Source organism: Plectropomus leopardus, chromosome 3 (genome assembly GCF_026936395.1).
Source record: "Plectropomus leopardus strain MGB_pleo_1.0 chromosome 3, ASM2693639v1, whole genome shotgun sequence".
NCBI classification, from domain to species: domain Eukaryota; kingdom Metazoa; phylum Chordata; class Actinopteri; order Perciformes; family Serranidae; genus Plectropomus; species Plectropomus leopardus.
This window is the reverse complement of record NC_142178.1, coordinates 10189134-10201370: the sequence shown is the minus strand read 5'-3', so window position 1 is coordinate 10201370 and position 12237 is coordinate 10189134. Positions and strand designations below refer to the sequence as shown.

General features: G+C 41.3%; 1 protein-coding gene across 6 annotated transcripts in view; it reads left to right on the top strand.

The window, feature by feature from the left end:
* Positions 1–12237, top strand: part of tnrc6c2 (trinucleotide repeat containing adaptor 6C2) — a 174871-nt gene that overhangs the window by 119606 nt on the left and 43028 nt on the right. For 4 of the 6 annotated variants that reach the window (XM_088075563.1, XM_088075566.1, XM_088075565.1 and 1 more), the window contains 2 exons: positions 4413–4519; positions 4883–4904. In XM_088075563.1, coding sequence (XP_087931689.1) covers positions 4451–4519; positions 4883–4904 — 91 coding nt within the window. In that variant the 5' untranslated portion in view covers positions 4413–4450. The remainder of the gene's footprint in view (positions 1–4412; positions 4520–4882; positions 4905–12237) is intronic. The other 2 variants (XM_088075567.1, XM_088075564.1) reach the window with 1 other exon arrangement.

Here is a 12237-nt window from a genome sequence, read left to right as displayed (position 1 = left end):
CCTCATATAATATTTTCATGATACTTTGACCTTGATACAATTTCTTTGTGATTTTAAACGTTTTGCAATATGCTGAGTATTGCGATAAGGTATAATTCAGTATATTGCAATTTATTACCCTTTTTCAACTGTAAATTATGCCTCTCAAAGGAAAAAAAGTCAACATCTGATTTATATAACAATAAGAAAAAGTTTCAAAGGTCATGTTTTTCAATAGTTATTTTTATCACAAAAACATATCTGGTGGTCTGAAGAAGCAAGTCATTTTAATGTTTAAGTGTAGGCTACCAAAAGTTTAATTTATAATATTAATAAGTGTTTTATTAAAAACATCCGTTCCTGGAGTTTATGTATAAATACAATATTCCTTTCCAAAATATCACGTTACTATGCTGTACCAATTTTTCCCCTACCCCTTGTAGACATCCTGGGTAAGGTATCATAAAGTAAGCAAATTCTTAGCCCATAAAATCTTTAATCATGTTTTCTTTTAAGGCCAAGAAAACTACTGGTTTAGTTAGAGGCCACGTTATGTTGGCTAAGGTGATCTGAGCCGCTGTAGCGTAAGAGAAGACTGCATGACACACTGCGACTGTGTAGGTCAGTAACCTCAAAACAGGACATATTTTGCCTAATTGCAGTGTCATACTGCCAGCGAGGGTGAACTTGATGCTGGAAGGCAGCGCAGAGACACCCCAGGGTCAATGCTGAGGAGGTGCTGGTGTCAGCAGTACTGAGCGAGAGGGGGAGAGCCGGGGAGAGGCAGGTAGGCAAAGGAGGTCAGGAGGGAAGCGAACTTTGGCATCAACTACATCAGCCTGAAAGACAACTCATAGAGTGACATATGAAATTGTCGTCAGCTGTAGTTGAGAGGCTCTGTCACTAGTTGGTGGAAGAGAAAAGGGTAGCAGCCAGCGTTAACGCTTTAAAACCTGGGTCGTCATCACTTTTCTTGTGCTGTTCTCACACCTTTTACAAGTATTTAAACCTTTGAACCTGGAGCAAATTGGTTTGCTGTCTTTCAAAAATGGGGAAAAAAAAGGCATTTAGCAAATTAGCAGAAAAGTCCCACAACAGAGCTTTTTTTCAGCTCATTTTCATGTTTTGGTTTAACTTTAACTTTCCCATTTGTTTTCTCCAGTTTCCAGGTATTTTTCTTGTACTTTTAACTTATTTCTTGCTAATTTCCGGGTCAATTCTTCCTATGTTGCTCATTGCCTTCTTCCCACGTTTTAGAAATAAATCAAGCTATTTTACTCAGGTTTTAAAGGGTTAAAGGCAAAAGCCATTTTCTTACTACTTAAATCCCCCATCTCTGTTGGCATGCTGTCACTGCTTAGAGAATGACCAAGAAATAGACTACTGCACATATGCTGCACATACGACATATAATTTATCTGAATGCTCACAAACACACATACACAATTTGGGCTCCTACTTATTGCTTGAGGGCTGTCTTCTCCTAGCTGCTGAGATAGCACAATGACACACGCAGACTCCTCAGTGTGAAAAATAGGACCGTGTGAATGTAAGAGAGAATTAGAGCGCGGTGAGGGAGGGAACAGGGAGTGAAGAAGAGAAAATCCAGATGGAGGTGGAAAAAAGTAAGGATATCTCCTTTCTTTTTGTTTTACCGTGCTGCCATGGCCACTTGACTGGCAGTGTTCCCCTGGGTTTGGCTCAAACTCATTGTTGACAAGTGTTCACTGTCTCTCTTCCTCTACCTCTCTCTCTCTTAGTCCATCTGTGTGTCTGTCTAACGCTTGTCTACTTTCTCCTCTTTCTTTCTCTTTCTCACTGCCATAGACATTACCCCAGCATCACACAGTCTCCGTGAGGCCTCTCCTGTCTGTTTGATTGACAGCTCCCTCCCCCTGCCAGTGGGCAGCACAGTGGGAGGCAGGCCTTTTCATTAATCTTCTGTTATGAGTGTTATGATTCATTCATACATTCAGATTTTGATGCGTTTCCAGGCTGTGTGTTGGCAAGTTTTTTATTTTGTGTTCAGTTTACTTGTCAGGGAGAGAACACATTAATCAACATTAGGGCTTCAGCTAATGATTTTCATTATCAGTTAATCTGTCAGTTTTTTTTTTTTACAGTTAATCAAATAAAAGTTTGGTCTTTAAGATGTCAGAAAATAGTGAAGGATTGCTTGTTTTGTCAGTCTAAAATCACAATAATGTGAAGCTCAAAGCAGCAACTGTTTTGACATTTTTTGCTTGATAAATTACTTTCTATGATGAATTGTCAGACCACATTCAGATATCATCATTTAGTTATTACTTTAAGCGCAAAGCTATTAGGCTTGATGATCAAGTCTAAGGGCTGCAACTAACGATTATTTTCTTTGTCGATGAATTGGTTGATCATTTTCTCTTAAAGCCCATGATGACGTCCTCAAATGTTTTGATTTGTCCGCAACCCAAAGATATTTAGTTTACTGTCATAGAGGACTAAAGACACCAGAAAATATTAGTGATGGGGAAAAAATCGATACAGCGTAGTATTGCAATATTTTTGTATACTATCTCATAGCAATATTTGGATGCCATGTATCGATTCTTTTTATAAGTAACTTATTAACATTACAAATAAAAATTAGAATATAATTTTTTTTTCCGACCACAACATACATTTCTGTGCAATAACAATGACTGAAGTGAGACGAACAGACTGGAAACTTTATCAGTGTTATGATTCTCACCGTATCATAACACGTAAAATCGCAGTGATATTGTATCCTAACTTAGGTATCGTGATATTATATCATCATATTATATTCCAACCCCTAGAAAAGATACACTTTTAAGGAGCTGGAATCACTGAATGTTGACACTTCTTTAAAGAATTACTCAAACTGGATAATTGATTATAATATTAGTTGACAACTAATCGATTATTGGTTGTTATTTGTTGCAAATAAAGTCACAGTCAAAAATGGTCTCCCTTAGACAAAAACAAATTCATTCAATTAGACATTGTCAGGAGTATAACACGTTAGTACTCAGAATACAGTGCCTACAATCCAAAGAATTTAAAAAGTTATGACAGATTCAGACACATAAACGGGTGGCTTTGAGTTCTCTAATATTTGCCTCCGTAGAGGTATGTTCCTCTGTGGCTTTAGTTGAAAAAGCAATTTGACTGAAAGTATTTTTTTAGCATTTTATTTTTGTGAAACTTGTGTGTTGGTGTGCAGTGGGACAGTCTTTGAAAGAAAGTCATGTCCTCCCAGTTCACAAGGATAAAGCGCAAAAGCTTATTGTAGAAGGCAAGAAGGCAGGCTTGTGTGCATGCATACGTGCACGGTTAGCACGATGGCCAGAAAACAGGAATAAACAATTTTTCAGAGTGATGGGTAGATGATCGATTGCATTTGCACATTTTACAGAGTGGCATCATTGATTTGATATGACATAGTGCTGTATAATAGATTAGTGTCCATTGCACTTAGTGAAGACTAAACACACACACACACACACACACACACACACACACACACACACACACACACACACACACACACACACACACACACAAACTTGTTCCCTATGGCCCAGCTCATGCCTCTAATAGTTTCCAGGAGCTTTCACTAAAGCTGTGCCAAAGGAAATACAGGGCTGAAAAGAGGCACTTAGTTTCCCTGGCCCTCGGGCTAGCTATCTAGCTAGTTTGACTCACACCCACTGGAAACAGATTGCTGTTCAAAAAAAAAAAAAACAACCCAAAAAACACTTGTGTCTTATTCTGTCAGTCTGTTGGCCTTTACGTTGTCTTCCTTTCAGTCCTTTTTAATCCCTTGCCTTTTTATCTTCTTGCCATTTCCTGCTGTCTTTAAACCAGCCATTTTACACAGGCCTTCACTCTTACTGTTCTCTGTCTCTTTATTTATCCCTGCCTCTCACTCTCCTGTGTGCCTTTTTTTCCTTTTCCTTTTTTATAACCCCTCAATTCCACCTTCTCCTTTTACAGTTTTTGACCATGAAGGAAAGTGTTTCTCAGAAGTGCCTGACATGATTTTCGCATGAGGTGATGATTGTAGATGGAAAAGTTTTTCCAGACACTGAGTGCACTTTGGCTCTGGCTTACACACGGATCAGACGGAAGGGGTTGAAAGTGTATTATTCACTCTGTGTGTGTGTGTGTGTGTGTGTGTGTGTGTGTGTGTGTGTGTGTGTGTGTGTGTGTGTGTGTTTGCGAACACAATTGCACATTTTTGTGTGGAATATCTCTTTGTGTAGACAGTGTGAATGTGCCTGAATGTCATATGTGTGTGAAGCGTGTGATACTCATGGGTCTACAAAACTGTAATAATGAAAAAAAATGATGGGCACTATGCATTTCGAGCTGATTCTGAGCCCTTCTCCTTCACCTTTCACTCAGTGCTCTTTCCCTTTTTCATTTGACAGCTGAGAGAAGCTAGCGACAGAAGAAAGAGAACCATTTGATGGAAGAAAAGAAAAAGAAAAAACAAGACGAAAAGACCAAGACGGACGTCGCTCAGAAAAAGGTGAAGGTGAAAGTGATGCACATACTCACACAAACACACCCAGAGGCACATCTGTTTTGAGTCTATTAGTAGGCAGAGGATGGGTTTTTCTAATCAAATCAATAGCTTTGGCAGATTTGAATGCAGCAAACTGACTACTTCAACTGACAACTGACTACTTCTGTTTAATGCCTGCTGCCATTCAACAGAAAAAATTACTGAATGGTTTAATAGATTGGATGACTTTACCAAGTAATACAAACACCTTTTCTCTTGAATAAAGTCTATGTTTTGTCATAACGCTCTTGATTTATTTACAGTTATAAATGATTATTAAACATCAGCCTCACTATTAAGTTCCTTAATCCATTTCTTGTCCTTTCTCTGCAGGCTGCTGATCAGAAACCCAAAGGTGAGTGTCATAATCAAGTGAACTACACCCTCTTATCTACCTCATTCTGTAAAACCACATTCTAACCACTGATAAATATTAAAGGGGACTTATTATGCTTTACTGTGTCTCCCAGATTATATTCGTGCTGAAACATGTACAGTTATATTTAAAAGATTTTATTGGACCTTAAATCGCAGAAAGTGTCACTATGCACAGTCATTTTCCAGCTGCAAGTATACTGCTGACGAGCATTTTGCTACATGCTAACTGCAAGGAAACGTAATCATGGTTGCCAGTGTGTTTAATTTCTCCACAATTCTGGATCATACTCCTGCTTAGGCATGTCCAGATGTGTTTATAAGCTTTTATTGGAAATTTTTCATGGTAAAAAGTGTTGTTATTCTCTGTTCCGTCTGTTTTTCTCTGGCTGAAATGACAGCGTAAAGACGGAAAGATGTGCAATACCAGAAAGACAAGCACTAAAATGGAGCATTTTTTAAACAGAGGGTGTTTACAGGTTTTTCAGCACGGTCAGTATGAGGAAAATAGTGATGTTGTTTTTTTTTTTACGTTAAAGCATGTAAACATGTTCTAGTAGAAACACAAAATACAAGTATGAACCTGAAAATGAGCATAATAGGTCCCTTTTAAAATAGGTCCCCTTTAATCAGCTCTGATTAACACACACCGACCCTTAAAGGCACACACACACACACAGACTCACACACATTATTCACGCGTTACACACACATAGCATTTAGCATTCTAATACACAGATGGACACACATTTTGCACATGCATGCACAATTGTGCCGTTTGACTCTCACACACAAATGCACACACACAGCAGAGCAAATACAGTAGAGTCTAACGCAGAGTGATGCACAGTGACGCCCAGTGCGCCCGCAGCAGCAGGCAGTGGAGCGTGAGGGCACCCAGACAGCAGCACACTGAGTGTGGTGTGGGCAGAGTGATGGGGGGGGTAAGGGAGGAAAACAGAGAGAGGAGGAGAGAGGAATAAAAGAAGAGCATGGAGTCCAGCAGAAATGCAGAGAGAGTGAAAGAACAGCGTCCTCACATGCCCCTGGTGTTCTCGTAAGATGTTAAAATAGATCTGAGGAGGACACTGCTGTGAAAATTTTCTTTTGAAATGTTTACAAAATGCTGAGAGTTGCCTCTGCTGCTCTCAGTTACTTAAAAACAAGGAAAGGGTTATACACATGATCTCTCTTAAGAAATACACAATGATACATTTGATGATGATGATGATAATGATGAATGACTGTTTGAGAGAGTGAGCAAGATCATTAGCAAAAAATTTGACATGAATGTTCATGGTCAGTAGTATTTATCACACATTTTGTACAGGATTGTAAATCCTCCTAGTGTGTCTGTTAGCACGCGTGGTGTTCCTCCTGCAGTATGAGCAGCAGCTTGGCCATCTGGGTCTAACTGTTGGGCTTTAACAAAGGTCACCGCAGCTTGCCTTGGACTGTGACCTCTCTATTTAATTGCCCTCCCTGTGTTTCACTACCCTGACTGTGAGCTTGGCCTATTATCCGAGTTGTAAAGCCTCCTAACAAAGCGAGCTGCTTCTAATTTGAATACACATTTAATGCCACTGTTCTTGTGCTTGAGTGATTAAGATGGAAATTATTTTCTCAGAGAAAAAAAATTCAGACCTCTCCAAGTTTTATTATGTATCTCTTTCTATATATACAGTACAGTACCGTGACATTGGGTCCTTGTCACAATTAGTATTTAGAGAGCACCATAGAACTTTAGGAGAGTATGAGCATATTATACAGTGTGCAGTGTCTGTTTAAAAAAAATATATTTAAACAGGGCAGATTTGCTGAGCATGAATGCTTCTTTCCTGGAACACCTGGCTTACACTCACATAGTTTACATTCACACCTGGAAGCTGTCTTTTACAACTACAGTCTTATCTGTTCGCAGCTGAACAGCTTTACTCAAGCAGTTGGGGTTTAAATGCCTTGCCCGATGGTATGTTAGTAGTGGTGATGAGGCAGAGTTGAGTTCCGCTTTTTGTTTGTCCACCTAGACTATTGACCAAAAGAAATGGCTGAAGAGTTTTTTTGTGGCGAGAAGAGGTTTGTGGTTGTCAGATGGTGGCATTTCACATGCCCCAAAGGATTATGGGGGCAACAATAAATGTCAGACAGTCAGAGCTGGGGCCTCTTCATGCAGTAGTTTGTATGTCTCTGTATATTTGTCCTCATATACATTTTAATGTTCAGTATTAAAACAGTAGTATTTCTTTGTCTTGGCTCTGCACTACAACAAGTTGGATTTGAATTGAAAAAAAAAAACACACACAGACACTTTATTGCTAATTTTAGAGGGCTTTTATTTGTGTGGAGGTTATTTCATAGTTTGGCTATAGAAAACCTTACTGGTTTTCGTATTCAGGGTTTCCCACACAGTCATTTATTTGTGACACCCCGCCATGCTGAAAACATCTGCCGCCACAAATAGATTTCCTAATTTCAAACTTCTCATAAGGTTTTGCCTATACATACCGTTTGGTTATTCATCGCACCACACTCTCGGACCACAGAACACACTCTTGGCACAGATGGAGCAGCATTGTCATGTGCATTGAAAGTCAAACTAATCTATTCATTCTGCTTGCTCTGAAAGTTTGCACTTACTATCACCAGGTGCTCCTCAGATACATTGATCTGATCCGATCAGTTATCTACCCCCCGAACTCACAAACTGCTACTGAGAAAGAGTTCAGAGAAACAGTACGATACAGATATAATTTTTCCTTGTCTTGGGACCCATTGACCCCCCCCCTTGTCATCAGCTACCACCACACATACACTATCATTCTGTGGGAAACTGTGGGTATTTGTTTATGATCAGTGGGCCTCTGTGCTCATTGTTTCATTTCAAATCCAATGTGCCGGATTAGAGCCAAAACAATGAGAAGCATATCCCAGCCTTAATACTTTCTGACTACAGTGTATGAGGTGCGTATGTGGGCTGTATCAAGTGTTACTGACAGGAAATGCTGAGAGTCAGAAAGGAAATATTGAAAACTCTGCCTGTGAGAGAGGCCATGGGCAGGGAAAGGAGAAGCTAAGAGCATAGAGGGAGGGAGGAGGAAAGGAAATCTAAGACAGAGGAAGTGTAACAGGGCGTTGTGGGGCCAGATAAAGGCAGGAAGGAAAGGAAAGGGAGGGAAGAAAGTAATGAAGCAGTGAGCACTTTCGACGAGTGCCAAAAATGACCGTCGGGAGTCAATGACGGTGCTAATAGAGAAGGGGACTAATGACATGGACATTTGTTTTATGGTATGCTTAATGAGAGATAGAGAGAGAAAGGGACACAGAATGAGAAGCTGATTGTGTGTGTGTGTGTAGTGGGTGCTCATGCAGACAGAGAGATAAAGAAAGTACGGGAAAGAGGGCCTGTTTGAAGACTAATCGTTCAGTGAGCCATCAGGACCTCTGAGTTTGCTTATAACCTCCCATCTGCAATATGTCTTAAAAGGAAGGTGGCATCAACTGGAATGAGTTGAGTTTTCAAGCGTGACTCTAAATAATAGAGGTGTGTGTATATGCAGGCGGGGAGAAAATCAGTATGCGGTAGTGATTTGTGTCTTTCCATCCATATCAGTGAATTCTGCCATCCTTATACACTCTCAGAAATTCATAGACACATACACACCACCTCCCCCACCCGCAATGCCTTTTTCTTCTTTCCTCTCTGCAGGCCTCCTCGGTCCCAGGCATTTCAATTTGTTTGCGGTAATCGATCTCGGCCCGGCGCGTTCATATGTATGAAAATGAGATAAAGCTTCGGCGCAGTGGAATTAACTTCTCTGCCCCCCATTAGGCATGGAGCTTCACCGTACGCAGGGCTCCAGGAGGCAGTGTCCCACTGCCCGGGCCCACCTCCACCCCCCACACACAGGCTGGACCTCTGATGCTAGGCCCCTCCCATCCCCTCCCACCCACCTACCCAGCCACCCTCCCTTGCAGTCCCCATTACTTCAGAGGGATGCTGATTATTTACCCCCAGCACACACGCAGCTTCATCACAATCTCTGCCACTGCTGCAATCACAATCACTCAGTTTGACTGCTGCACATACTTGACAAAAACATGCACATGCCAAGACACACGCACACACACACAGGACTGCGTGACATGTATCTGGAAAGCGAGTATCTGTCAACCTACAGATTTGTGTTTCTAGATGCCCACAGTCATAGTAAAAGACATGCACATCCCTCTTCACAGCGACTCGGAGCCTTTAAATGACTGAAGCAAATGCTTACATTGTGGAATTGCAAAGCAGCAAAGGAAGTAATATACTAGCTATGGCGGCTTTTATTATTCACGCACGCGCACGCACGCACGCACACACACACATTATTGAAGTTAGCAGGAAGTTACACAACTGCAATTCATGAAACAGGTGGCTTCACAGCGGCACAGAAAGCCACAGTAATACCACACTGTGTCTGTTGCATTCCCACACCCCGATAATCAGAAAATCTGCAATCTCCATTTTTGCTGCTCGCGCACTTTTCACTGGCGAAAGGTTAGAGAACAAATGTAATGCCTGTCGCCGACTCGTCCCTCACTTTCCTCTGTACCCACGCTGTTTCTTCCACCTGTTTTCATTTCACCCGCGATATGCTTCGGCCCGGGCGACCGCATCTGAGGAGAAAACATATTTACACGGTGTCACCACGGTGATAACAGCATTATGTTTTTCAAAGTGGCAAGAGGCGCACATAAACACAAGTGCGTCGTATAATTCTGCATTGCATTAATTTGCAATTTCACATGCTATTAATTGAGTCAACACTTTTGAAAGGGAATTTCATGAATCGCAATCTAATTAGAGGCTAATTTACTTTAGCATTCGGGCTGCTTTTCTCTTCTGTTAACCACATTTATAAACACTCAATGAATTAATAGCGAATAGCTTGTGAATTACATCCTGTGGATTTATGACTGCCAAGCATAATTGTTTTTCCTCTACCCCCCCGTGTGCTCGCACTGCGTGCATGTCAAGTGCAGGAGGAGAGTGAGGGATGGAGTGAGAGACAGGGGGGCAGAGAGAGAGGAAACAAGAGGGGCGCACAAACTCAAACAATGCTCTCTTCTCTGTGTATTCATGTTGTATGATCACTCACAAGCTGCTGACAAGAGAGCCCTTTCGGTGCCTCTTGCCCCTCCCCCCATCACCTTCTCCCTCCCCCAACAGTGAGCTGCTTCATGTCGAATATCAGGCAGATTAATAGGATGCAGCTCAGCTGGTATGAATGACAGTTCTTTGAGGCCAAAGTGTTATAAGCCTCTTTCACACGTGTACAGCAAACCTGAAATTATCTTGTCATTACCTGGAGGAGGTGGATTTGAGAAGGCAAATGTCTGGATCAGTTCAATTGGACATTAAACAGACTTAATTGTGCAAGCATCCTAATACAACGTCCTTGTAATGTCTGATTGAGCCCATGTGTGAGTGGAACAGGTCATTGCCGGAGAATTCACAGCAAGCGAGTGGGCGTGTTGATGACTTTTCTATAATGAGGTCTGCACATAACCGGAAGCAAACAAACATCTGATGGTAAAGAACAGTGTTCATTTACATGAAAACTGCAACAAAAATGTCTAACTGGAGAGATAACCAACTTTTGACAGTAAGAGCCGAAGCTGACATCAACAGACAAATTTAAGGAACAGCAAGAGACTTTGTTGTTTATCACCCTATTACTTCCTGGCAACATGAGCGCTGCATAATCCGTGTTATGTCATGCTTGCCTCCTGCATGCTCTCCCCAGGCGCAACCCCTTACTTTAACCAAATGGAGTACTTTCAAAACACTTGTGACACAGACAATCTCCTGTTGTGTGCAACATATGTGAAAGAGAAACTCAGAACAATGTCTGGCCTGATTCTCCAAACATTGCACACAGTTCTTTGAGAAAATAGCTAATTACACAGTATAGTCCCTTTCCCACAGGACAAAAACCACTAACATGTGGCTATATCTTTAGCAGGGAAAGAGTTTGAAGGAAAGACTAAATGTAACAGAAACCACCATAATATTTTCGCTGGCCTCCATGCTGCTTTCTGCTATTAACTAAACCTGTTTTCCTGCGCGACTTTGAACATGACACACCAAAAAAAGCAAAAAAAAAAACCAAAACAAAACAGAAAGGCATACTCATTTACTGCCAATGGGAAAGGAGTATATCCGCTTTTTTAATTTGGTTGTAAAGTGTTTTAAAAACCTGCATATATGTGCAAATTTGGGGTGGGAGAAGGGTTTCAGGTTCAGAGACTGACAGTTTGAGGTCCTCTTGCTCTTCCCTCAGATTACTGTCACTGACGCCGCATTATTTTACCAGTCGAATTTGACTTGATGAGATTGTCTTGTTAATTAAATGTAGTGCATGGTCATAATGCCTTGGAATATTATTCATATTATATAAGACCTTCATATGAGGAATATAGCACATTGAGACTGCAAATGAGTGCTTCTCCGTTTGCCCGCTGTATTCCCTATGCTCTACTAACCCTGGGGCTCTGACTGGTGGAGACCACCGTCTTTGATTTGGGTGTCAGCTTTAAAATGTTTGAGATTCCATGCATCATGCTACATATCTCAGTAATCCCAAAGACATCTTTCCTCAGGCAGTTGTTGCCCTGAGGCACTGACCTCGGATGGAGGTGTAGTATGATCCTCTTAATGCTCCTTACCCAGAGAGCAAGTTTATTAATATTAGAGCTAAAAGGTAAAAAGGGGGTTCTTGGAGTAACTCAGTCATAATCTTTAACAGACCAGAGAGGAACAGCTGAGATGAACAACCAAGACTTGACAGAGAGAGGGGCACTTGGCATTGAGATGGGGGGTGGGGGCACTAATTAGAGAGAGAGGGTGGAAGAGGCATGGGATGGGAAGAGGTCACAGGAAGCACCGGGGGTCACAAGAGGCAAATAGAGGTCCGTTAGGCAACTGTCAGTCCCTATAGCAACGGCCCGTTATAGGAAGGGTGAGGGGTGAGAAATTTTGCCTTTTATTTTGTTCGTGAGTGAGGGTCTTTTTTTCCTCTACTTATACTGACAGATGGAACCTCATAGAGACACACCCACTTGACCCTCTCTTGTGTGCATAAACAAACGCACATACATTTTGTGACTCAAAGGTCCTCTTGGTTATCGAGTCAAAAAAAAAAACAAATGTCATTGTAAAAGAGAAAACATTTCCCATTTTGTGGATTGTAGACCAAAAATATTGAGTCGTGACTGCTGTCATATCAGGGTAAGCAGTTATATTGCTGTTGAAATAAGTAAGGAGCTGG